The sequence below is a fragment of the Acipenser ruthenus genome, chromosome 1 (assembly GCF_902713425.1).
Source record: "Acipenser ruthenus chromosome 1, fAciRut3.2 maternal haplotype, whole genome shotgun sequence".
NCBI classification, from domain to species: Eukaryota; Metazoa; Chordata; class Actinopteri; order Acipenseriformes; family Acipenseridae; genus Acipenser; species Acipenser ruthenus.
In genome coordinates, this window is record NC_081189.1 from 22,144,133 (window position 1) to 22,170,675 (window position 26,543).

The window sequence follows — 26,543 nt, forward strand, 5'->3', positions numbered from 1 at the left end:
CGTGAATTGTTATAATTTGCTCACCCCAAATGAGCGCATGCTCCAAAGCTAGTTCCCTTTCCTGTCGCATTCAAATGTGAAACAGACGCAGACCAGGCCGCTTCAAACAGTGAAAAATCACTCACTATTTAGCAGGAAAGGTGATTCCAGCGCGCCAACCAATTGAATTGGTGATCTCACAATCTGGCAAAAAGAAGGGGAGGGTTCGGCCGTGGAATCTATCTGAGTTGCCTGCAAACGGAGGCTGAGACTGGGGAGAGCGGCAGACGAAATAAGCTATATATATTTAACAAAGCAGCGGGTAAGCGACACGAAATATTGATAAGGGAATATGGTCACAGGAAATCACTGAAAGGTAGATTGAGAGGTGTTTGTGTGTATGTGGTTCTGTGGAAAAGGGGGTTGTTTATGTAGTTTTGTGTTCATTTAAAATGTGTTTCATGTGAGGGAGTACAGTCCTTCCTTTGTTCGACTGCGCCGTTCTGCTGGTCTCTGCTGCTGCGGGGTTTGTAAATAGTGGAGCAACATGGCTGACATTGACGCTGCTGCTGCTGCTGTAATAAAAACACTGGCTGCTGTTGCAGGCGGTGGTATTTTTTTTTTTTTTTTTTTTTTTTTTTTTTTTTTAGCTTTATAACAATTCTGTATTCTATATTTTCTGTCAACTTAATGCAAATCATTAATTAACCTGCCAGTTTCCCTATTTTAAGTCTGTCCCTCTAGAAAAGCTGTAGATAAGCATACTCGAGATTAGTGTTTTTGTTCTTGGTGTTTTTTTCATAGAATGCAGCAAAAACGTTGGCAGACAGATGCCTGAGTGTGAGGAAGTTCAGCAAGCATTGTTTTGAATATGTGTCCTTTTAAAAAAAAAACACTATGGATAAAACGGTCATTGAGGGACTTGTTTTTATGTGAAAAGATTTCTATTCAAACAAAGTGGGGAAAATAACACGAGTGATATATTTTTATTAACCCATAAATAGCAACAATTAGAAGAAAAAATAAACAAGAGTATAGTTGTGGTACCAATAACGTTTTTTGATAATTTGGTAATCAAACACTAATGTAATGCTCAAGCTAAAGGTCAAAGTAGGTACAGTAAATCATATCTGACCTAACTACTGATTTGATTTTTAACCATTTACAGTGATTTTTGTACAGGTACACGAGCCGTGCATGCATTTTTCAGCGTTTAGTGATTTTTGACATACTGGTAAGATGGTGACATGAAAGCTAACGTTTGTGTTGCCGGTGAGGAGGTGCTGTCAAACAGCAGAACAATTGAAGTCCACATTCTTGGAACCCTCCCTGCCAATATGTTTCCCTTACTGTTACCCAATGTATTAAGTTCCCAAAGTGCTAAATACACTGTTTCACTAAAGCTTTTATTTTTGCAGACTGATGAACACATACTTGAGGACATTTTGCACGCCCCATTTTTGCATAAAATTCCAATTTTTCCCATAGTATGATCTGTTGACCCCACAGATATGTACAGTTTTTTTTTTGGGGGGGGGGGCACAACTATGAATATGGATTTGGCAGTTATAAAACTATTGTTTCCCTAAATTTTGCCCCATAGTTTTAGACTTGGCATTTTTTTTCTTAATATATTTAGGAAGATTGTGACCATAGTTGTCTTCTGTTGGCAGTATGATAAACACTTTGGGTTACGGTTGACTGGAGATATATCTCCTCTGTTCATATCTGTAGAGTAGGTCAAAATGTTTACAGATGTAGTCGAATACATTCTAGATTCATAGAGAAGTGGGGTTAGGTATTGCTGCACATTTAATGATATAGTATAGTATCTGCTTATGCATTTTATTTGATATACTGGTGGTATTCAAAATAGATGTCAAATAGCATCAGGTTACTTAAGTTTTTTGATTCAATCAGTTTTTAAATATTTTTGAGACGCATCAATAGAAATGATCAATTTTAGCTAGTACAGTCAACCTACTGTGCACTAAGATTGCGGTACTGAAGACCTGCTGCTTACTGTGCATTTCATTACACTTCACTAGCCTGCTGTTCACATGCCAGGCAACCAATTCTCCACTTTCTTATAGTTGTAACTAAAATTTAAACTCTATCGAGAAGGTACAAAAGTTATCCAGGGGTGCTTAATAATATACAAATCACCTGAATTTAATGTGCTGTAATGCGATGACCGTTACATGATTTCAGCAATCAAAAAATCTGAGGCAAAGCATCAAACCTGATGTCCTTGACTGAGCCAAGTGAACAATATAATTCAATTAAGTTTAAACCACCTCTGTTTATTTATTTTGTTAGAAATCCCTCTGCATGAGCATGTCACTAAATATACATACAGTACTAATTGCTGAAACCTGCAAACTGTAGAATACATGTGAACACGTTGGTCAGTGGCAGTCCTTTTAAATTTATACTGAACACGTGTGTCATGGCAAAGAGGCTGCTTATACTGGAAGTACTGTTTGGTGTTGTTTTTGTGGAGACTGTAGGAATGTAGAGACCTTGACGGTGGAAAGCAAAAAAGATTTGACCTTCTCTGTTGTAAGATCAATTCAGTTAAAATAGCTTTCTTTTTTTCTTTGGCGATTGATGATAATACAAAGTGATTGGTTGCAAAGTTTTCAGAATTTTGAATAAGCAGTAGCAAGAATTCTGAGACAAGATAGTGATGTCAATGGACGCTCTCTTTTATGTGTTTTTATGTCCTATATGTCAAGGCTGAGATTTGGAAAGATGAAAGTGTATCTTGCAGTTTTTTTTTTTTTATCACTAAAATGGATGCAGCAGTGTTTATTAAGAATATTAGCATTATTATTTAAAAAGAAAAATAAATTATAGGCCACTAAAATGCGATTAATGTGGATCACGGACCACGCCTACCAAAAACACGACCTTTTTGTACCACGTCACACGTGACGTATCAAAAGGGAGACATTTCTTGGTCTGTATGTCTGGCCTACAGGTTTGTGAGATAATAGTAGTAAATAATAATTCAAAGGAAAAAGAGTACCGTATTTTGCTCCTGGGCGCAGTTTGTACAAGTCAAAAGAGAGGACTTCACTGTGAAATCCGTTCACCAAAACAATTCTGTTTGTGGCGCGCACTTTATCAACGGTGATTATCTTGAGAGTGACTTACTTGAATATAGCATGGGATTTAGAAGCAAGGAACAAGTCAGGCTGAACTCAGACCTTCAGTGAATGTCAAATTTTTTTTTTTTTTTACTGCAGTGTAGAGTTTCTATAATCCTTAGACAGCGGCCGAGAATCACGTACGTACTTTTATTTATTTATTTATTTTAACCAGAACTCCTCAGAATGCGGCTCATAGTGCTTTCGTCACTGATCCCCATTCCCTTAGATTGTTGTAGCGTTTCAGGCATTCTAAATTGGGTGAAAAATACAGTAGCTTGGTGTCTTAAAATATCTCTGCAGGATTTTCCCGCACTGAAAGTTGCAGATATGCGGGTGCAACTTGGAAAATGCGTGATTCCCGCAATCCCGCACTGAAAGGGATTACGAAGAAGTTATGATGCGATTTTTAAGATCGTGGTTATCAGAAAAGATGATTCATCCAGCAATTGTCGTGCTGCTGAAAAATTAGTGTCACCTAAAACAACACAGGCGGGGACAAAACTGCTATTGAATCACCACTCAGAGGAAATAGTTTTGTGAACTGGGTTGTCTGTTTCTTAATTTCCTTGTTTACGTAACGAGTAAGTAAGTTACAGTATTTCATTATTTTTGACAAACTTAGTCAATATCGGCACTCACTTTTAAAATTATGTAGAGACTTTAATTGTTGTGTGTGCATCATCAGGATACAAAACATGTAAATAGTTGTTATGGCATTACCATATTGAAGTATAAACCTGTATTTCTGGATTACAAACAACTATCCGAACTTTACTGCATCAGAAAATTTGTACCACTGACGTAATGGTGAGTAAAGAAACGTTTATTTTTCCATATTCATTGCTGAAGTTGTCCTATCTGCTTTATATAATGCCATCTTATCAGTCCTTATGTGTACTGTACATTATTGTAATGTTTGTAATTTATCGTCTTTGAAAAGATTTCACAGTGTGGCCTGTGATCACAGACAGAATGACAAAAAATGGGTATTGGCCATAACAGACAATCTCTAAACTAATATAAACTAATTACAGAGTATAGACACTGAAGCGTATATTATTGGTTGTCAAACAAATGACAATTTTGGAAATTACACTCTCCATGCAATGTTGCCGATCCGCCACAGATCTGTTTCTTGCCGATCCCCATTTAGTCGCTCCCTCTGTTGATCAGTGGGATCCCACTGCCTCGCCGCTGGTTCAGAAATGTAGGCTTCGTCTTCTCTGTTTTCAGCAGCAGTCGCCATGTGTGTTTACCTTTTCGTACGTAACTTCCGGTTTTATTCCGGCCAGCACGATTTTTGACTGGGTGTGGCCACACACCACACAAAATCCATCATATCGTTGTTTATTAATATTGAATGTCTCTTGTATGGTATCTGGAGGGTGGTGAAATATTATTTTTATTGTTTATCATTTAATATTACTGCAATTTACAGTATATTTTCAGCTAGCTAGGTTGGGCCCCACCTCTTGGGATCAGTTGGGTTTACAGGTGTAAAAGGGGTTTGGCCAGACCTCAGGAATTGCGGTGGCACATTGATCAAGATAAATTTCCAGGTTTGGATGGCTTATTAGTCTGAATTAAATCTGACTAAAATTACTCTCCAATACAAAAGTACAATCGACATCAAATGTTTGACATATTTAAACAAATTTATACAATAAACACAACTTTTAAACTACTGACTGTTTTATTTGATTATTTAAAAATTTCCACACAGCATCTTTTGTTAACTGAACTTCCCACATAATTTTATACAGTATAACCACCCAAATAACTGGGTAGTCAACAACATACAGCATTGTAATTAGGGCTGCAACGAAGGGTGCATTTTGACCTTCAAAGGTTCGGGACACATTACCGAAGGAAGGTTCGAACCTTCGATGATACTAATTTGCATAATTTACTGGTGACGTCACCATAGCTACTTGTTTATTTGATTGAAAATCCTGTTATTTTACAATTTATAACATGCATTATACAAATCCAAAGATCCAGTTTTTGCAAGTGAGTGACATTTAATGTGTGATTTTATAGTATTCAAACGGTTCCTGTTAACAGAGAAAAAAAAAAAAGCAGTGTGTGAATGCCACCTGACGAACCTTTTGAAGGTTTAAAACTACCTTCAAATTCCTGGCTAGTGAACGACCCTTCGAACACAGCCCTAATTGTAATTTAATGTTGGTTTGAGGAAAGCCCTAATTGTAATTTTAATGTTGGTTTATCCAGCCAGTGTGTCTGTAGGCTTTTCTGAGAAGCTGTAAAATTCCTACTTTTACCCAGACTATGCTCCTGTCTTTCCTCCTCCTCGATCCACTTGATCAATCTCATTTTGCTGTGATGCACCAAGATTGCCATCACCACTTTCAATTTCTTCTTTGTCGGCCCCCAACACAATACCTGTAACATAGTGCATATAGAAGCAGCAGCAGCAGCTTACTTCAACCATCCATTTTAGATAATGCCTGCAAGGCCTGATATATAAGTTACATACAGTACATTCACGCAGATCAAGCTTTGACTATCTGGGCATGCACAGATTTGGTACTGCAGTAAGATATTGGGAGTGACGTTTAGAGAGAAAATGAAAAGCTGCTGTGCATTTGCAGTAGAAAGTTGTATTTGAATACTTATTCAGTTTGTTTTTGTTAATCTAGATATATTGGAACCAGTATGAAGAGGAGCAGTGAGCGGAGGTAGGATCGGCAATGATGCCTGCAAGCAGAATAGAGGTACAGTATGAAGTGTTGGATGAACCTATGCACATGGCGGAGAAGTTGTTCCTAGTCTCTGTGACTTTGTTTAAAGATGGAAAGCTCCCAGGGAGACGACATCATTCTGCAGGTTTAGGTGACCTCTGTGTGCTGTTGTTTGCAGCAGTAATTTCTGTGGTTGATGGAGTTTACCAGTGGTGCAGGTCAGTGCATGCTCTCACTGCCTGTCTTAAGGTCTCCACACACCAGACGCAATGCGATTTTAAAAAAATGGCGACGAGACATTTTCCCAGCAACACGGTCATACACACCAGAAGCGACACCAGAGCCGATGCGACAGGTTTCAAAACTGCCAGATCTATACAACTGTTCAAAATTGCTGTTGACGAAACTATGATCAACACTGGTACATATTCGTCAACATGATGTGAAAATTATGAGTGTCTTCTCTGACAGTATTTCAACATATATGGCAATAAATCATACGTACCAGGCTTATCCAGTTCCTTCGAAATGCACTTGCATATATAATCTTTCAAATCTGTATCTTTATACTTGTGATGCCCTTTGTCATAAAGCTCTGGGTATTTTTTGAACGACAAGTATTATTGTTTTCTCCGTCATTTTGGATACTGCTTGCTGGACCACGTGCATTAAAGCTGTTCTCTGATTGCTCAATGCCCTAGTTGATGTGCGACAAATCACAACAATATGATTCAATCCCATTTATTTTGCGCCGCCCTGGTGCAGCTCCTGAGTCGCCTGTCACGTTGCGTGTGGTGTGAAAGAAATTTCCCAAAAGTATAGGTTCTGTTCATTTTGCCGCATCGCTGCACAGTTTCGCATGCTGCATCGCGTCTGGTGTGTAGCAGCCTTTAGACTTCCTGACCGTGTGCTCCTCCCATCAAGCTTTCCCCTTTGAGGTTGTGTTGTATGTAATGGATCACACTCGTGTTTACTAGGGATGGGCACATGTAATCGTCTTCAAATATAATCCTGTCTTTTATTGTAACACGTATTAATGGTCTGAAAAGACCCATTAACCACGCTAAGCCTGCTGCTGCTGCACAGCGTATTATTAATAAATAACATTAATAAATCACTGTTTTCTTTCTATGTCTCTAAATTACTCCTGACAGAGATTTTAAAAAAACAAAACAAAAAAAACAAACAGGCATTCTTAAGTGCAGGGTGATACCAAAACTGTAGCTATGGGTAACGGAGGTGGTTGGAATGCACCATTGCACGTGTACACTTTTTTAATTAAATTAATATGAGAGACTACAAAATGGAGGTATTTTACACAAAAGAATAGAGATCGTACAATGCGGTATTGTCGGCGGTCATGGTATAATTAGCCTTGAACTGCTGTGGTTAATATTAATAAGCAAGCCGATGCGAAATGGAACATGAGGGAGATTGCAGCCAATAAAATAATTCCAGTCTGATTTGAAAAAAAAAAAAATTAAATAAAACGTTTTGTTTGGGAACATTTTACCAAAGTAGTCACTAAAACAGTAAAATTCACACTTTGCAATAAAAGACTGAGCTGTATGAACAAAGTAGGGACAATCACCACCTACAATGTCATACAAGCATGTATCCACCTACCCACAGAGAGAGGTCCAGCCACAAGCCTCGGGCTCTGTTGACTGTGAGACTGAGAGTATGCCTTGCACAAGCAGCAGTATTACCGGTAAATCACAACGAACCATTAGGCCTATAGCTTGCTCCACCAAATGCACTCCACAAAGGAGCAAATAATGAACATTATGGTTGAAATGATCCCTAAAGATACATTCAGTACGTTTTACATGGCACAAGTATTCAGAATATTAAGTATTTGGAATACTAGAATATTCAGAATGCTCTGTATACATGCAAACGGAATTCTTTTATTCCTTTCATTCTGTATTTACATGGTAAATAGTATTTATTTTATGCCATTAACGCATGTGTACTTTGCTTCCCACTACAAACCAAAAGAGTGCTGATTGTAGTGGAATAGTTTGTTGTTTACTGTAAAGAGCTGGTGGTGTGGACGTATATTTCTGTTTGTTTTTGTTTTTTCAGATATATAATCTGATATTTTGAGATTGTCTGTTCACGCAGACATGCACTCTTATGTCTTCAGTAATCCCTTCTTTGCTAAGGCCCTGGTAATTCCCTGTGCTAGAGGCATTTTATGAATTTGTTTTACATCAATTTTTTTTTTCAGATTCTGAAGTTTCTATTGGTGCCAAGTTTTTGTGGTTTATTGGTCATGTGATCACAAAATACAGCTGTTATTGTAAACAAAATGCTACTTTTTCATAAAATGTATTATACCTGCATCACATTTAGTCCCAAAAATGCTAATGTTTGGTATAAGAATGTAGAAACTTTTAAGCTGCCGGATGTGCCTGTACCTATGTGTGCATCTTTTCGTTGGTTTTGGGCGGTTTACTTGCTCTAGACAGACACCAGGCAACTTTGACTTTTCCACTTCGAAATATGCAGCCCACGGTCCATAGCACCCACCCCAGTATGCCGCTAAAGAATGAGATACCCTGGCATAAGTATACTTTTTTTAAAACTGAACAAAATAAGGATTTTAAAAATGGGTAACATGACCTTGCATGTCAATGGTGTGTTACCCATAATCCTTCTGCAATTTGAGGTAATGCCACTGTATATAGCAAAAATCTATTGTTTCTCCTTATATTTGGACCTGTGAATCTGACATCTTTTGTTCCACTTTTAAAAAGGACAGTGGTTTTGAATTGCCCCGATTGTCCCAAATTCAAAAATACCAAATATGTGCACCTTTTATATAGCTTTTCAGGCTTTTACAGGCCCTAGACTGCTCACAGCGCAGAGCACTGATTTCGCCACGTTTCTTGCCTACCAGTTGACGAGGAAATCCCTTCCTGTTTGGTCTTGTGCCACAAGCCATAGTTTGGGATGTGTTCAAGGCCCTAAACAGAGGGATTCCTGTGCAGAAATTATCTACGTACAAATGGTAGCGCAGGGTTAGGAGGGGAAAAACCATATCCCACACAATTCTCTCAGTGGTCTGGCACCATGGGGGGCAGCCAGGCGGCTCAATCTGAGAACACTGTGAACCAATGAGTGCACCCAGTGGAGCTCTCACAGAGTTTGTATAGTTTAATCCCATACTGACCAAAATAAAACCTCCACTGCCCAGTACAAATTATAAATTGAAAAAAATGCAATAATAAAATGTATACCTTATACAAATGCGATGTGTGTTGTGAGAGGATAATTCAATTAAAAAAAATAAAAATAAAAAAATAAATTGTAAAGCCGTATCAATTTAAAATGCATGAAATGAAAAATAAATTAAATCCAATAACTCTTAACTGTAAAAAAATCTTTTTTTTACAGCTATACAGTAGAAATCAAACACCCCCCCCCCCCCCCCCAAACCCCTAATAATTACTGTGAAATCCTAGAGAGAAATGGGGAGAGGTGAAAAAAAGATATAACCTAATAAATAAATACCAATTAAAAAAAAATCCAAATCAAAAAGGAAAAAAAAATAAAGAAATCAAAATGTAGAACCAGAGAAATGTGGTCTGAAATATACAATGAGATAATATAATCTGTCAATTTATATGAATGAGAGACTTCACAGCAGGTCTAGGCAGACTGGTGGAATGAGAGACTGCACGTGAGCAGGTCTAGGCAGACTGTGGTGGAATGAGAGACTGCACATGAGCAGTCTAGGCTGACTGTGGTGGAATGAGAGACTGCACGTGAGCAGGTCTAGGCAGACTGTGGTGGAATGAGAGACTGCACATGAGCAGGTCTAGGCTGACTGTGGTGGAATGAGAGACTGCACATGAGCAGGTCTAGGCTGGCTGTGGTGGAATGAGAGACTGCCCATGAGCAGGTCTAGGCTGACTGTGGTGGAATGAGAGACTGCACAGAGCAGGTCTAGGCTGACTGGTGGAATGAGAGACTGCACATGAGCAGGTCTAGGCTGACTGGAGGAATGAGAGACTGCACATGAGCAGGTCTAGGCTGGCTGTGGTGGAATGAGAGACTGCCCATGAGCAGGTCTAGGCTGACTGTGGTGGAATGAGAGACTGCACAGAGCAGGTCTAGGCTGACTGGTGGAATGAGAGACTGCACATGAGCAGGTCTAGGCTGACTGGAGGAATGAGAGACTGCACATGAGCAGGTCTAGGCTGACTGTGGTGGAATGAGAGACTGCACATGAGCAGGTCTAGGCTGGCTGTGGTGGAATGAGAGACTGCCCATGAGCAGGTCTAGGCTGACTGTGGTGGAATGAGAGACTGCACAGAGCAGGTCTAGGCTGACTGGTGGAATGAGAGACTGCACATGAGCAGGTCTAGGCTGACTGTGGTGGAATGAGAGACTGCACATGAGCAGGTCTAGGCTATCTGGTGGAATGAGAGACTGCACATGAGCAGGTCTAGGCTGACTGTGGTGGAATGAGAGACTGCACAGAGCAGGTCTAGGCAGACTGTGGTGGAATGAGAGACTGCACATGAGCCTGTACTTTAGCTCCAAGTCTGCAGCGATAGTTTAGTTTATTGGTAACCTCCTTCCATTCTCCATTTACTGTTTTCCTCTTTGGACTTTTTGTTTTAACATTTGTGCATATGAATTGTAGATTACTGGAGCAATTGGCAACAGTGGCAGTTTCATATTGGAAGATGAGTTTTTTTCTTTTTCCTTTTTGTTTTATTTCTCTTTTTTTTTTAAATGAATGGGTTTTTGGTGTAAATGGAAATGTAGCATTATTGGAGGGTCAATTATCACATTGTTTTAGTAAGTTGCAATGAAAGAATGATGGTTGCATTTTGGCCCCTTTAAGAAGAATTATAAACATCTGTTTTTTTGGTGGCCCTTTTCAGACGTGCTGAGCACTGTCCATTGACATTGAGCTGCAGTTCTAAACTTTTTTTTTTTCCCCCCCGTTTGCCGGATCTTTATGGGATATTTACTCTACTGTAACACAGGGAACCTAGGACTTATTTATTTATTTATTTTGTAATTTTACCCAGTTATTAGAAGAATTGAAACAAAAATAATAAATGTAAGTGAAGTGCCTAGACTGGACCAATTTAAGTATATGAAGAATGGGAAGAAGGCTTTTCTGTAATTTGATAATGCAAAAGTTGTGATTGTTAATAAACTTGCAGTACTTGATTGATTTATTTATTTATTAATTCATTCATTCTAGGGAAAGAATACTGAGCAAAACAACAAAATATATTCTTGTTTTATCTATATTATTATTATTATTATTATTATTATTATTATTATTATTATTATTATTATTATTATTATCCAGATTGCTTTCCATTTTTGGAATTGTTGAGTTGGTGACTTACTTGTGCATGATTTCTGGCTATATCTTGGAACATTTTGCCTGAATTTAAATATTTTGCAAGGACATGTATTTATTATCCTTGTGGATCACACATGTCAGGATGAAAGCATCCAGGGTCACATTTTTACAGTGTTATTTATGCATAAATTCTGGCTTTCAAAAAAATCAATGTTGCTGTTTTTGAAACAAGAAGAAAATGCCTTAATCATAAACAAAAACTTCATAATTTAGTTGGATGACATTATGTTTTAAATATTGTTTTTCCTGCATCAGATGATTTAAACTTTAGGCCTACAGTACGTGTGTGTGTGTGTGTGTGTGTGTATATATATATATAATTAGTTTCATCTACAGTACCAGTCAGGATACAAAGTCATATTATTGCTTTTACAGGAACCTGGGATTGAACCTTGTCTCGGCAGCTCCTTGAAAACCCATCTGTACATCTAGCATCCTCCCTGGGAAACGCTACTGTATGCAGCCAGTCTGCATGTTGGATTAAAGAAAATTAGCTTTCTCTTGCTGTAGTCTCCTCACAGTATTGGTTATTATTGATATTTCACCCTAGTCTGGCAGCTTTGCTGCTCATCTAAACACAGATGAATGAAGACCCCATTTGGGAAGACATCAGGCCAGAGATCCAGAGCTGATGCAGGTAGGCACTCTTTTTGTGTGTTTCTTGAAAACAAATTCAATAGTGATCCATATCAAAATATGCAAGTTGAATTGTGGCAATTCTGGTATGAATGGGACTAAACAAGGAAAGAAAACTGGTCGGACATTACCGTTGATAAATTGGTGAACAGGGTACAGATGGGTGATCAATTTTGAGTTGTGTTAGTCTTAAGGAATTTGGGGGGGGGGGGGGGAGAGAGACACAACTTTCTTAGCCCAGTTTTTAAAGACATTTGTTGTTGGCTTAAGCCTCAAGAATTAGAGAGTATTCTGTCTTGACTATGGGCTTTCAAATTTACCGTAGTTGTTTTCGTTATTCCCAAGCTCATGGTTGGGGGTCACTACTTTTCTGTTAACCCTGAGATCTGTGTTTTGAGGTAGGTAAAATAAGTTTACTGTAGGTTTGTGATTCAATGTAGATTTCTTCTAGTCCACTAAAAATGAACCCTTTCGCTGCCACGTTTCATTTTTTACACAGTATACTGTATGCATGAACATAGACGATGGCGACTGCCCAAAGACCACAATGAAATCCAACATCGCTGATGGCAGCCGCGAGTTATAAACCATCTGTGTTACAGGACCACCTAGTATTGATCTTCCGTGTTTCAGGTGGCATGTTGTGCCATTTGGCTCTCGCGTTGCATGCAAAGTGGCGTTGCTGTGCACTAGAAACTAGAAGGCTCCATTGAATAAACAATGGCAAGATTTTTATTTTGTGCCTAAAAACTGCAGTCACTTGAACTGTGACCAAATAACTTGTTTTATGTAATTTAGTTCCCTTCTAATTAATTCAGCTGGTGTTAAGGCCCAAATCTGATTTTTTGTTTTTAAGTTTTTGCTGCAAACGTGGAGTTCCAGTGTGTTTCGGTGGGCCATTATACACTCACAACTACAGAGGCTCTCAAACGGAGGTCAAACAGACATGTTTAATTTCCCTCTCTGGATGTCGGATGCTGGTTGATCCCGTTTTGGAGTACAGATTGTATTCTGTACATATTTAGAGGGGAACTCTCGACCACACTACAAAGTAATTTCTCAATATTTTAAGCAATGCCATTTGTATTACTTTGATAAAACTGTTTGTTAGCTGTTTTACAAACATGACCTTCTTTTTCATGATACTGTACTGACAGCTGTATTGGGTTATGTATTCCCTTGGCACAGGTTCTGTGTGATGCTGATATACCTTGATGTGGTGTGCAGTTTATTCACCCCTGGCGTTCATATTTCTTCAATTTTAGGGCACACAGGTGTTTCTGCAAGTATGATGAAGAAAAAAGGTTCCCACAAGTAAGTCTGGAACATTTTATTTTATTTTGCTGTGACAGTGTAATGGAATACAGCTGAAAACAAAGCTATCGTAATTTCAGCATGACAATGCTACTCCTACATTTATAGTATTTAGGTTTTCCTAGATAGTAAAAGGGTCATAATGTGGTGTTTGTCTGACCAAAGCTGTGTACTGTTGTACCATCTCAAAAGAATAGTCAGTCTTTTTACACCACTTTGACTAGCTAAGTCAACAGTGTTAGTACACTAGAGAGATGTCCATAGATTAGACGGGGACAAAAATATATAATAAAAGATAAAATGTTCCAGCGCTTTTTTCATGAGGATGTCCTCGTGTACTTTACCAATGACAGGAGATTTTATTATAAATATATAGTTACAAATAAAGATTGCAACAGTGTGTAAAATAAATGTGACTATTTCTGGTCACGTTTAGAGCTTGATAATCTTGTGAGCAGCGATAAAGTTTTACAAAGGTAGGTTTAAAATACAGGTCAAGATGGAACTCTTAAATGAGAATTTTTTCAGACTTTTGCTTCAGAAAACTTTTGACGGTGTCCCATTATAAATGTATAAAATACATTTGAGAAATCTAATTTGTCTAATGTTATTTTTAAGCAATAGGAATTTGACAGCATTGTTGCTGCTACATGTTTTCTTATCCTGTCCAAAATCTAGGTTTTATCACTGCAAAGTGTGTGTGTGTGTGTGTGTTAAATAGAACAATGGGTGATAGTTTAAAATAATGGCCGCAGATTCATATGAAAATCAATAGTTTCAAAGGATGGTTTGTTGTTTTATTATCATTTTTGTAGTCCTGAAGATAAATAAAAATGGGCACAGATTAATTTAAGTGAAACACCACAGGAATATCAGCCAATGCATTGGGATTCACAGGAATTTGCAGCCGTTATTTTAAAGTGTAACAGAACGATGTAAAGTTGACATTTTTACCTTGGGAACATCCTACTAACTTGGCAGCAGAAAGGTTAATTTGACTAGAATTGATTGCACATGTGTGGGAGAACACAAGGGTATCCACAAATTTTGCTTAAAACAAGTATTAAAAAGTCAGCGAGACTAATTTCTTACATATCACTACAGGTAATGAAGTAGTATTTGTCAGGTAGTCTTGATATACTTTGTTATGTCTCATCCTATATTAACCACATTAACCCTTTGCGGTCCATTTATTCAGCGCGTCTCAGGCATGTCAGGTCCAATTTATTTTCACACGCGCAGTTTATTTTAGACGCGCTGTTTAAAATTATTTTTTTTCACAGCAAAACAGGTTTAAAAGGCACTGCATATCAACAGGACACTCAGTACTGCATCTCCAGCCCCGCCCCACCCCTTGTTCGCTGTTTTTTTCATATACCTCTTTATAGTAGTGCATACCGATAAATCATCTCCTGATCACTCGTTTTATCACCAAACTCCTCAATAATGCAATCCAAGTCATTATTTTATTACTATAACCTCTAAAAAAGCTTTGCAAACGTCTGTGAGCTTCTTTGAGTGCTGGATGCAGAAGCAGCTATATTGTTTGTTTATGTTCGTGTTATCTATGTGATGCCGGGGCTATCTGTATTCATGAGATACGCCCCCCCTCTTTTTTTTTTCGGCTTCTCTCGGCTCCTATCGATCTCACTCGGCCATTGAATGGTTTTTCTCAGCTTTTTCCAGAGAAAAAACGACTAGAGACCTGTTTTTTGCGTCTTTTTGATGTCCGACATTGGACCGGAAATGGAAAATTGCAATGTCGGACCAGGTCCGACATAGGACCGCAAAGGATTAAATATGCTGATGTGGTCCTAGAGAAGAAATATGTTGACTAAGAACCCATAAACTAAATAAAATGAGAAAGCCTTCATTAGAATTTATTTTCAAACATTTAAGAATGACAAGACATTTTTCTTGGTCTGGAAAATACAAAACAAGGTAAACTTGTCTTGGATAATAACAGTGATAATGATTTTAAAAAAGAAAAAAAGTGTTCTTCAAAACGTAATTGTCTCACACACTGTCAACTTCCCGGTCTGTACAAACGGGATGCCGCCTCCGCAGTGAAGTCAGCTCTTTTGTCTTAATAAATACTCGCTGTGTAACTACGCCTCTGAAACAACAATTTTATGTTGCAACAAAGCTGGAAACTATATTTATCGTTTAGGGGAAAAAACGCAGGCATATCTCTGTCGTGAATATAGGTTTTGACTTGTTCAGCAACCATGCGGCAAAGTAAAATTAATTGAAGAAAAAAACAACAAAAACTTGGAGGATCTGATGAACTTTTCATGTCGGGTTGATTTTGAATAAAAGCTCAGTTTGGGATTCTTGCGTGTTGGATTAAGATTTGGTGCACTTTGAAACGATTCATGTCAGGTTGATTTTGAATAACAGTTCAGCTTCAATTCAGGATTTGCATTTTAATTCTTTAACGAATAGGATAAAGCAAAGGCAGAATACTGAACACAAGACGAACAGGTACATTTAATTCTATTTTTATTCACAATCTCCTCTCATTAACTTACTCCAACAGTTTATCGTTCATTTTGATTGTCCTTTCGCTATAATGAACCCCTCGATATAATGAACAAAAGGCTTGGACCCCAACAGGTTCGTTATAGCGAGGGTGTTGTATAAAGCATGTGAGTGGCTTGTAACAACCTACATTCCATAAATAATGCACTCCATTTGCCTATATTGGACTACATTTGTGTGTATACTGCTAAGAAATGTTTACTCCATCCTTGGTACTTAAGAAAAAAAAACACTCAAACTTTAGATATGTAGAAATAAAAAAGAATAATAATTTGATAGACTTCTAAATGAAAGTTTTTCAAAATGTGGTTGTTTGTTTTGACAACGTGTTGTCAGATAACACAAAATTATAATTTTTTCTTACTATGGTGTGTAGTAAAAATAGAAGTGGACATGTTCTTTCTGATTACTAGGACACATCTACTGTGTCGACTGAATAGAAAGTTAACAAATGGAAAAAGTGAGTGACTTAAATACAGTCAAGCATTTTATAACTAGATAGTGATTTATCAAAACACAAAAGGCATAAATAGCCCCATATATGTGCAAAATAAAATGGATCCAAAGACAAGACGAATGTGTGTGTTGCCATGGGAATAGACCGCTATATTGAAAGAAATATATCCTTGTAGTCATGTACATATGTAGGTATGTGCAATAAATGTATTACTATAACATACATGTTCCTACATCATGATGCTCCCTAGTTGGATGCTTCATTTAAAAACAAACCACAGCTACTATCACTCCACGACAAGCGAAGAAGAGAAGAAATATCAAATTCAAAATAGACGTGGACATTCAACCAGACAATGAAGAAATAACAACTTCAAGATGTGGACATTCAACCAGACAGTGAAGAAATAACAACTTCAAGACGTGGACATTCAACCAGACAATGAAGAAATAACAACTTCAAGACGTGGACATTCAACCAGACAATGAAGAAATAACAACTTCAAGACGTGGACATTCAACCAGAGAATGAAGAAATAACAACTTCAAGATGTGGACATTCAACCAGACAATGAAGAAATAACAACTTCAAGATGTGGACATTCAACCAGACAATGAAGAAATAACAACTTCAAGATGTGGACATTCAACCAGACAATGAAGAAATAACAACTTCAAGACGTGGACATTCAACCAGACAATGAAGAAATAACAACTTCAAGATGTGGACATTCAACCAGACAATGAAGAAATAACAACTTCAAGACGTGGACATTCAACCAGACAATGAAGAAATAACAACTTCAAGACGTGGACATTCAACCAGACAATGACGAGAACTTGGAAACAATGAGGTTCAGTCCAGTGATGGAAGAATTTATGGAGATGTTTTGAAAAGATCAAGAAAATGAAAATGAAAATAAAAGGGGGGGGGGGGGGGGGGGACACTTGGTGATATAAACCTGACACAGTCATATTTTCATTCAGTGTGAGAAACTAGAAATAAAATCACACAATGTCTTATCTGAGTTTTTTATATTTTCTCTTCATTTTACCCTTAAATAGGTTTCTGTACAACACTACATTGAATATTGCAGTAGTCTTGGAAGTCACCACTTAGGAAAATATTTGTTTGGGTAAAATGGAGAACAAATTCTTCACCCAGTCATTCATATATGTGCATATATATATATATATATATATATATATATATATATATATATATATATATATATATATATATATATATATATATATACAGTGCCTTGCGAAAGTATTCGGCCCCCTTGAACTTTGCGACCTTTTGCCACATTTCAGGCTTCAAACATAAAGATATGAAACTGTAATTTTTTGTGAAGAATCAACAACAAGTGGGACACAATCATGAAGTGGAACGAAATTTATTGGATATTTCAAACTTTTTTAACAAATAAAAAACTGAAAAATTGGGCGTGCAAAATTATTCAGCCCCTTTACTTTGTGCAGCAAACTCTCTCCAGAAGTTCAGTGAGGATCTCTGAATGATCCAATGTTGACCTAAATGACTAATGATGATAAATAGAATCCACCTGTGTGTAATCAAGTCTCCGTATAAATGCACCTGCACTGTGATAGTCTCAGAGGTCCGTTTAAAGTGCAGAGAGCATCATGAAGAACAAGGAACACACCAGGCAGGTCCGAGATACTGTTGTGGAGAAGTTTAAAGCCGGATTTGGATACAAAAAGATTTCCCAAGCTTTAAACATCCCAAGGAGCACTGTGCAAGCGATAATATTGAAATGGAAGGAGTATCAGACCACTGCAAATCTACCAAGACCTGGCCGTCCCTCTAAACTTTCAGCTCATACAAGGAGAAGACTGATCAGAGATGCAGCCAAGAGGCCCATGATCACTCTGGATGAACTGCAGAGATCTACAGCTGAGGTGGGAGACTCTGTCCATAGGACAACAATCAGTTATATACTGCACAAATCTGGCCTTTATGGAAGAGTGGCAAGAAGAAAGCCATTTCTTAAAGATATCCATAAAAAGTGTCGTTTACAGTTTGCCACAAGCCACCTGGGAGACACACCAAACATGTGGAAGAAGGTGCTCTGGTCAGATGAAACCAAAATCGAACTTTTTGGCAACAATGCAAAACGTTATGTTTGGCGTAAAAGCAACACAGCTCATCACCCTGAACACACCATCCCCACTGTCAAACATGGTGGTGGCAGCATCATGGTTTGGGCCTGCTTTTCTTCAGCAGGGACAGGGAAGATGGTTAAAATTGATGGGAAGATGGATGGAGCCAAATACAGGACCATTCTGGAAGAAAACCTGATGGAGTCTGCAAAAGACCTGAGACTGGGACGGAGATTTGTCTTCCAACAAGACAATGATCCAAAACATAAAGCAAAATCTACAATGGAATGGTTCACAAATAAACATATCCAGGTGTTAGAATGGCCAAGTCAAAGTCCAGACCTGAATCCAATCGAGAATCTGTGGAAAGAACTGAAAACTGCTGTTCACAAATGCTCTCCATCCAACCTCACTGAGCTCGAGCTGTTTTGCAAGGAGGAATGGGCAAAAATTTCAGTCTCTCGATGTGCAAAACTGATAGAGACATACCCCAAGCGACTTACAGCTGTAATCGCAGCAAAAGGTGGCGCTACAAAGTATTAACTTAAGGGGGCTGAATAATTTTGCACGCCCAATTTTTCAGTTTTTTATTTGTTAAAAAAGTTTGAAATATCCAATAAATTTCGTTCCACTTCATGATTGTGTCCCACTTGTTGTTGATTCTTCACAAAAAATTACAGTTTCATATCTTTATGTTTGAAGCCTGAAATGTGGCAAAAGGTCGCAAAGTTCAAGGGGGCCGAATACTTTCGCAAGGCACTGTATATATATATATATATATATATATATATATATATAAGTATTTTTTTTAGAATAAACATTTTACACATCTCCAATCCTTTAAATGCTTAATGAAGCAAGACTGATATTTTATTCTTGGTGTGTCTCTGGGATTTATTTTGCAAGGGCTTTCCCTGTAAAATGATTGCACTCCACTTGCAATCTGCAAAAGTGTTTTGGCTTTAGAATGATTTGAATCTCATGCAGTGATGCATAGTAACAAGGAAGGAACACTGAGACATAGACTCTTGGTTTAAAATAAATAGAGTCAAGCACTAGGTTTTTGTTTTTTGTTATTAACAATAAAAACGCCTGGTAAAGTATGCTAAAAAAAAATAGAGGTATGGAATTCAATTACTGTGAATACCATGTCATGTATTTATATGTATTTTTTTCAGTTTAAAATTCTGTTTTAAAATTGTTTTAATTTCTACATTTGATACAGAAAGCATCGCAACAATGTGGGGCCCAGCAAGCCTGTTTCTCAGCCCCGGCGGAATATTGTTGGGTGTAGAATACAACATGGTTGGAAAGAAGGAAGTGGACCTGTAACACAATGGAAGGGAACCGTTCTAGATCAGGTTCCAGTTAACCCCTCTCTCTACTTGATTAAATACGATGGATTTGACTGTGTCTATGGACTTGAGCTTCACAAAGATGACAGGGTTCAAGGTCTTGAGGTTCTGCCAGACAGAATAGGTAAGGTGCTTTTTATTTGTTTTATTTTTTTTTTGTGTGGTGTTTTTTTGGCCTTGCCAATTTTTAGGTACAGTTTGTCTTTTAATACAATTCAGTAGAACAAAAGAAATCCAATTAAACAAGATCTTGCTTTTAAGACACTGGTCTATAAGGTGGGGATTTTGCTTGCAAGTGACGGCCAAAATGAAATATTTATTTTGGAAGTTGTTTCACCTTTAATCCAACTACTGTACCGTAAGATATTTGCAGAAATTAACTTTATTTGCTCTCGTCTATTATACTGTACAGTAGGCCCACTTTTGCCATTTTCCTTATTTTAAGGTAATTTTTCCTACCTTAAGTCCATTTTTACGGAGTGCCATCTTTAAACTGTATATATATACACAATCTAAACATACTGAAGTTGTTTAAAATGGTGCTCAAACAATTAAATGATGAAGTACTGTATATTTCAAAATTCTTGTTTGACCAAGTATAAACTGTAGCAGATGTAAGTGTTGTGTTCTTACTGCAAAAGCAAGTCTGAAACTTCATATAAATCCAGCAAACTGCAAATAAATGGTATTTGTTTTCAGTCGGATTTCCTCAAGACATGGAGCTAGATCGATGGGTATTGATACACAGAAATGTAGTGGTTCTTAGTTCTTGGTCTTGCTTTGGCAAGCCAGTTTGCCATGTTACTAATGGCTCTAATTTTGTATTTACAGCCGTGGTTGAAGAAGAATGTCACTGATATTGCTTAATGTTATTATTTTTATAGCCTCTTCTCGAATCAGTGACGCACACCTAGCAGATACAATGATTGGCAAAGCTGTGGAGCACATGTTTGAAACAGAAGACGGATCAAAAGATGAATGGAGGGGCATGGTTCTAGCCCGCGCTCCAATTATGAACACATGGTTTTATATCACTTATGAAAAGGATCCTGTTTTATACATGTACCAACTCCTAGATGATTATAAAGAGGGTGACCTGCGGATAATGCCAGACTCCAGTAATTATGCATTTTACTTCTCTTTAATTGTATAAAATGCATATGCTATACTGTATACATTATTGTGGTTTTATAAGTAAGCAGTCAACAAAAGATAAGAATTATGTTCATACATTGTCTGCTCATAGCTTATTTGTAACTGGTAATGATCCATTAAGCTATCCAGTAACAGATTGGAAAAGGTGGGCCATCACTTAAATTAAGTTACATTTTTCTGTGCTTGTTTAAAGCAAGTGTAACAGAAATAAATGTGTGTGTTCCACACTAGAAGTATAAGGTAAGGCTAAGGCCAAAAGCCCTGAGGCCAAAGCTGGGATCATCAGTTTGAAATGGTGCGTGAACTTTTTTTCAATTTTACAGATGACTCGCCTCCTGCTGAGCGAGAGCCCGGAGAGGTTGTTGACAGTCTTGTGGGGAAGCAAGTGGAATATGCCAAAGAAGATGGCTCTAAAAGGACTGGCATGGTCATCCATCAGGTGGAAGCCAAACCATCGGTTTATTTCATCAAGTTTGATGACGATTTCCACATTTACGTCTATGATTTAGTAAAAACATCTTAGGCTTCCTTTAAAAGAAGAAAGAAAAAAACTTTGCCAAATGTTTTGAACTTTTCTCTGGACAACTTGAGGGGACAAAATGGATATATTGCTTTCCAGGCTCATAGAAGCATGCTGTTTCCGCCAGCCCACAATCCCTGCCATCCAGCATAGCTTTATTTCTATCCTTTTCCTTTTTATTTGGGGGGGTGTGATGGCACTGCCCAACATAACGATGTTAAACACATTGGACAGAGGAACACGCCTCGGGAGGATGCAGTCTTCACACGTTGTTTTAAGTTAAGTTCATTCTTCAAGATGTATCTGTACTAGATAAACCACTCCAAGAACAGAAAAAGCAGACAGAAGATAACCAGACAGCAAGTAACCTTGGGAGAATTTATTCTGGCAAATCAAGAGGAACCTTTTAGTTTTTGTTAATTATGATTTTCAGTTTTGTTTGTTTTGTTTTTTTCTCTTTTTAAATGTGATTGTTTGACATATTTAAAACCACGTCCTTAAAGGATTAAAAAGATCTAATGTGGAAGCTTGCAATTTGTATTGGATAAAAGCTAATTTTTAAACCTTTTTCTGAATGCATACACACTTCCATATAAATTTAATAACTGTTAGGTTTGTTACATCAGTTTAAATTATTTGCTGGTGTAATATTTTGCCTTAATTCACCTTGAATTTGTAGAAAATACCTTTTTTTTTGTCTTTACAAAATATCCTACTTGCCTTGAAATTTTCAGTGCAGTTCTGTTTTAAAATAAATAAATAAATAATCAAACATCTCTGGTTAAAACCAATTTGGAAGGTTAATTTCTAGTATGTATTTAGTGTAATTTGCACCATTCTATTTCTGAAAGTTCAAAAAAAAAAAAAAGTATAATAAAAGGGGTATACATTAAATAATTCCACATATCTCACCTGTCATGTCCTGTCATACTTCCATTTGGTCATTATTAGATACATTTGATGATATTAGATATGCAGTTTTGAAACAAGCACGTTATAGCAAACCTGTATCACGAAAGCAGGTAACCACACTGGATTAAAGAAAGCTGTTTGTATGCCTTGCTTCAAGACAGCTTCCCTTCCCAGGTCAGTGTTTCAGTATCAGGGCATTTAACATCAAGAATACCTGCAAGTACGGCATGCAAACTGCTTTCCTTAACCTAGTATGGTACCGGATACCATTTAAAATAAAAATACTTTTTTAGGCTAGTTTAACAAGTGTTCTTTTAAAACTGCTTGGTCCCTGTTTTAGTTTTTGAACCCACAAAAAAATGCACTCATCTAGAATAGCTTTTTTTTTTTTTTAAACAATAATCATTGGAGCAATAAAGGTAATTATAAAAAGCCTGCAGGTCAATGTAAAGCTGTCTGATATTCTTTAGCAAATACGGAATCACCGGATGCCCTCAGAATTGAGTGTTTGTTTATTATCATTTGGAATCTGTTGTTTATGACCCTTTTTCTGTTTTGCCGGATTACTATTTGAGCCTTAAGGAGCGTGCCTCATTACTCTGTTAAATGGTAAATAAACATTGCAGTATTGGTACAGTAGTATCATTTTTCAGTGCATTCCCATCACGTTGTATTTTACAGTATGTAAAATGGGTAACCAAAGGCAGGTCAATTGATTCTCATGAACATTTATAAAGCACTAAATATCCATGTTGTAAATGTGATTCATTGTATTCAGGACAGTGTTGAATCTTGAAATTCATCCCCTGCATCCTGCTGTTTGTCAAGGTTTTTTTTTTTTCTAGGGGGTGGGAGTGGGGGGGGATTATTATTATTGTTATTTTTATTATTATTATTTTTTAATGACGCTAAAAATACTCGTGTGAATCTCCAACCTGAGCCTTTTGAGATGAAGCTCAATGTTATTCGTAGCATTTAAGTGGATATTAAGCAACAGAACAACTTAATGGTTACGTTTCAGAATAATACTTGAAACAAAGCCTGCTTGTCTGCTTGAGTTAAGGTAGTCATTCAGAATATTTGCAGTCCATTGTGAGATATTACTGTATTGATACGTGAGTATTACAATATTTACACAGTACTTACTTTACAAAGCAAGGTTCTTTGTATTCCCTTAACCCGACCCCCTTGTTATGCTGCTTCTTGCTTACTGTACAGTAAATATAAATGGATCCTGCTGATGTATACCTTCAGTCACTCCTGGATACTAAATCTATTTCTAGTGACAACTGGTTTATTTAGTATACGGAATTTGTAGTCCCTGTCCATCTGCTTTGGGCTCAGGTTTCAGATCTGTATGCAGTTCTTGTGTTACCTTGGTAACTAAATGCAAGTCCCTTGTTACAGGGATTCCATGTTACTTTCCGGAAGTCTTGGGGCTTTTAACAGTGCAAGTCTAAAATATATAGTATATATATATATTTTAATGTATGGAATTATTGGCCTTTTTCATTTACCTACTGTAGTATTGTTGTACTGTGTTTGATGTCCGGTCCATGTTGGAAGCTTTTAAATACAGACAATTATTTTTGCATGCTTAGTTCAGGTAGCGCAGTTAATGTAACTAGTGAGTTGCATGTTAAACAGGATTTTTATTTGTTTTTTGTTTAATTTACTTTTATTTTATGTCCTTTTGTATCTTATTGTGCTTTTTTATGATTCTTGGTAGGATCAAATGCACTGGTGATGCAAGCAAAGTGCCAACTAAGGCCAGTGGTATGTGTGTGTCATACAGCATTTGAGGGACCATAGATGTTCACTGATAAAAACTGGTAGTATGAAAAAAATGATGTATTCTTTTGAGTGCCAAAATCAAAGACGACAAAAATACTGAAATAGTCGAACAAGAATTATATTAAAAAAAAATAAAAATAAAAAATCATTAAGTTTTAAATTACATATCAGAATAAATGACTTTGCATTTTGTTTTTTTGTTTTGTTTTTAGAACTTGCAAAAATGAAAGATAGTGGCAAAATATATCCCAATTTGGTTCCTTTAAGATGCTGTTTTTTTTTTTGTGTGTAATTATACAGTGTAGTTTTATGGTTACAGATACATGTGGAGTTCAATGGTCTTCATGTTCTCTTTTGCGTCTAGATAAATGGCTTCAATTTGGCCACTTGTTTTTTTTTGTTTGTTTAGTTTTTTAACAATGTAGATAGTTCATATCCTTTGCATTTAGAAATATAAACACACTTTTAAAAAAAAAATATTACTTAATTCTGTAAGTAATTTTTTTTTATAATTATGATGTAACTCTATCCTTATAACATTAAAAAAAATAAAAACTTAATGTGCAGTTCAGTGTTGGAAACGTTTATGATTTAGTTGAATTACATGCTGTCTTGGTTATGTCCACAGAAAAACTCCACACTATGAGCAAAGACAAAGCTGTTCACATAATGAAAACAATTATTGGTTAGTGAATTGATACATTTTTCAAGGCTAAATGTGTTAAGGTAAGTACGTATTAATCGCTTGAATGAAAGGTAGGCTAACTCAATGTGGTGAGAACATGGACTGTGTTTACCATTCCCTCCTTACAAGAGCTGCGTGGGATTATTTTCCCATCAAACTTTACTCTTGTGGACTGTATACATTTAATTTTTTGGGGCAGTTGTATTAATGGGTGGGACAAAAATGTTCTTGCACCATCCAACATATTGTATTTTCTTTACCCCTCTGGGTTTAAGACCGGGAGGTTTTCCACAATCTAGGAACATATTTTGAAGTTAGTCTTGTGTTATAATAATGCCTGAGTTCCTTTAGTACACATAAAAATAATTACAAGATGGTTACAATTTGCACATTTAACAAAGGAGGTCATATTTAAAACTTATAATAGATATCTTTCATACAGCAACGTGTCTGTTAATGCCGTCTCATCCAGCAATATGTTGTCAAACCTCTATCTGTCTTTCTAGTTGGTCCATTATAATCTCAATTCAGTTCAATGATTCTCATGTTTTGCTGATGCATATCTTAATTTTAATAAAAGTAACCCTGGAAGTACCCTTGATAATTTACCAGAGTTCAGAATTTGAAAAAAAAAAAAAGTATTCTATCACAGTACCAGTAACAAGCAAAGTAGGACTTTTGCACATGTGTCCAATGTCTTGTAAAGAAAACCTGATCTACTAAAATTGTTCAGTTGCAGAAAATGGCAGTGTATCTTTGTTAATTCAAATGTAATATTTCCTAATGATGTTCATCTGCCTATTTCTGCTGTGTGTGTACTCTAAATATGTTTTGTTTAAAATGCTGTTCATCTCATTGTAATTGAATTACAATTTTATCCTTAATAAATACATGCTTACAACCTGCACTCCAATACCAGTCTGTGAATATTGCCAATGAAATTGTATGCTGTGCAATCTGACCCCCCCCCCCTGCTGCTTTCTACAACCATTTTGCATTTGCCTTAAAGAAAAGGAGTTATGTGTTGACTATTCCCTAGTTCTCTGAGAAAAAGAGGGTATCAAAGTCTAGATTTTTCCACAAATTATGAAAAAGTACTATCCTCAGGACTTTAATTTAAAAAGGCTATTGAGCAAAATGAAGTTTTAATGTACTGCTAGTCTATTTTCCACCTGCGTGACCATATGACTGTCTGGAAGGGCTCATTATTGTGTGATGGTTTTGCACTCATCTAACATTTAACTGAATTAACAATACACACAGCTGCCCTCTAGTGGTGAACTTGTTGACGCATGAGATAATGGGTACAGTTAGCATTCCTCTGCTGTAGCTCAAGAAATTCAAGAGCACTTTTTTTTTTTTTTTTTTTTTAAGAAAATGCACTGAAAAGAATGTTAAGCTATGCAAAATTTTAGGTAGGAAGCTCTCAATGCACTTGAAAATATGGTTATTTGATTGGTAGGAAAATCCAAGCAACTAACTTGCCAAAAGTGAAGCGCCGGACAAGGAATTCACTTCCATATTTGTCAACCTTCAATCAGTGGAAGTTGCCAACAGTATTCAAAAGTTAAACTCTTGGCAGTCAGGGCTGTGCTTTGAATTTACCTCCATTCACTCTTGGATGTCAAGCACAATTGTGAGGCAGCACCAGGTGACCTGGCTGGACGCCAGTAAAGACCATGACAGACACGCTCTTGTACACTACTTTAAGAACCCTTCTTCGGCCGAGACCATACATACGGGCATTTCCATTTCTTAATGTGAACTAGCTCAGTATTGCAGTTCTGCCATAAACTGAAGTCCCTCCTAACTCTTGA

The 26,543-nt window shown here is 37.0% G+C and overlaps 1 protein-coding gene and 1 long non-coding RNA gene across 8 annotated transcripts in view; one reads left to right on the forward strand and one right to left on the reverse strand.

Annotated features, from left to right (window-relative positions):
• The window catches only part of LOC131736823 (uncharacterized), a 33,118-nt gene extending 33,025 nt beyond the window's left edge, over positions 1 to 93 (reverse strand). For both annotated transcript variants that reach the window (XR_009328406.1, XR_009328405.1), the window contains exon 1: positions 25 to 93. This is a non-coding gene — a long non-coding RNA (uncharacterized LOC131736823). The remainder of the gene's footprint in view (positions 1 to 24) is intronic.
• On the forward strand, positions 87 to 25,639 carry LOC117963529 (spindlin-Z). Of its 6 annotated transcripts, none has more exons than XM_059022021.1 (8): positions 87 to 355; positions 5,795 to 5,869; positions 11,610 to 11,871; positions 12,727 to 12,921; positions 13,059 to 13,184; positions 19,531 to 19,784; positions 20,545 to 20,778; positions 21,139 to 25,639. In XM_059022021.1, exons 5-8 carry the CDS (start codon positions 13,069 to 13,071, stop codon positions 21,336 to 21,338), a joined length of 804 nt encoding a protein of 267 aa, XP_058878004.1. In that variant the 5' UTR covers positions 87 to 355; positions 5,795 to 5,869; positions 11,610 to 11,871; positions 12,727 to 12,921; positions 13,059 to 13,068; the 3' UTR covers positions 21,339 to 25,639. The 6 variants fall into 6 exon arrangements, with proteins under 6 accessions (XP_058878004.1, XP_058877997.1, XP_058878019.1 ...); XM_059022014.1 differs by having other exon boundaries at positions 87 to 301; XM_059022036.1 differs by having other exon boundaries at positions 87 to 301; positions 13,136 to 13,184.
• Positions 25,640 to 26,543: the final 904 nt, after the last annotated feature.

What these genes read in the sequence shown, in the direction of transcription:
- LOC117963529 (XM_059022021.1), top strand. Translation starts at nt 13,069, where the DNA reads ATGCTGATATACCTTGATGTGGTGTGCAGTTTATTCACCCCTGGCGTT. An exon ending in GGTTCTGCCAGACAGAATAG is followed by an intron (nt 19,785 to 20,544) that starts GTAAGGTGCTTT and finishes TTATTTTTATAG; the next exon opens with CCTCTTCTCGAATCAGTGAC. An exon ending in GCGGATAATGCCAGACTCCA is followed by an intron (nt 20,779 to 21,138) that starts GTAATTATGCAT and finishes TCAATTTTACAG; the next exon opens with ATGACTCGCCTCCTGCTGAG.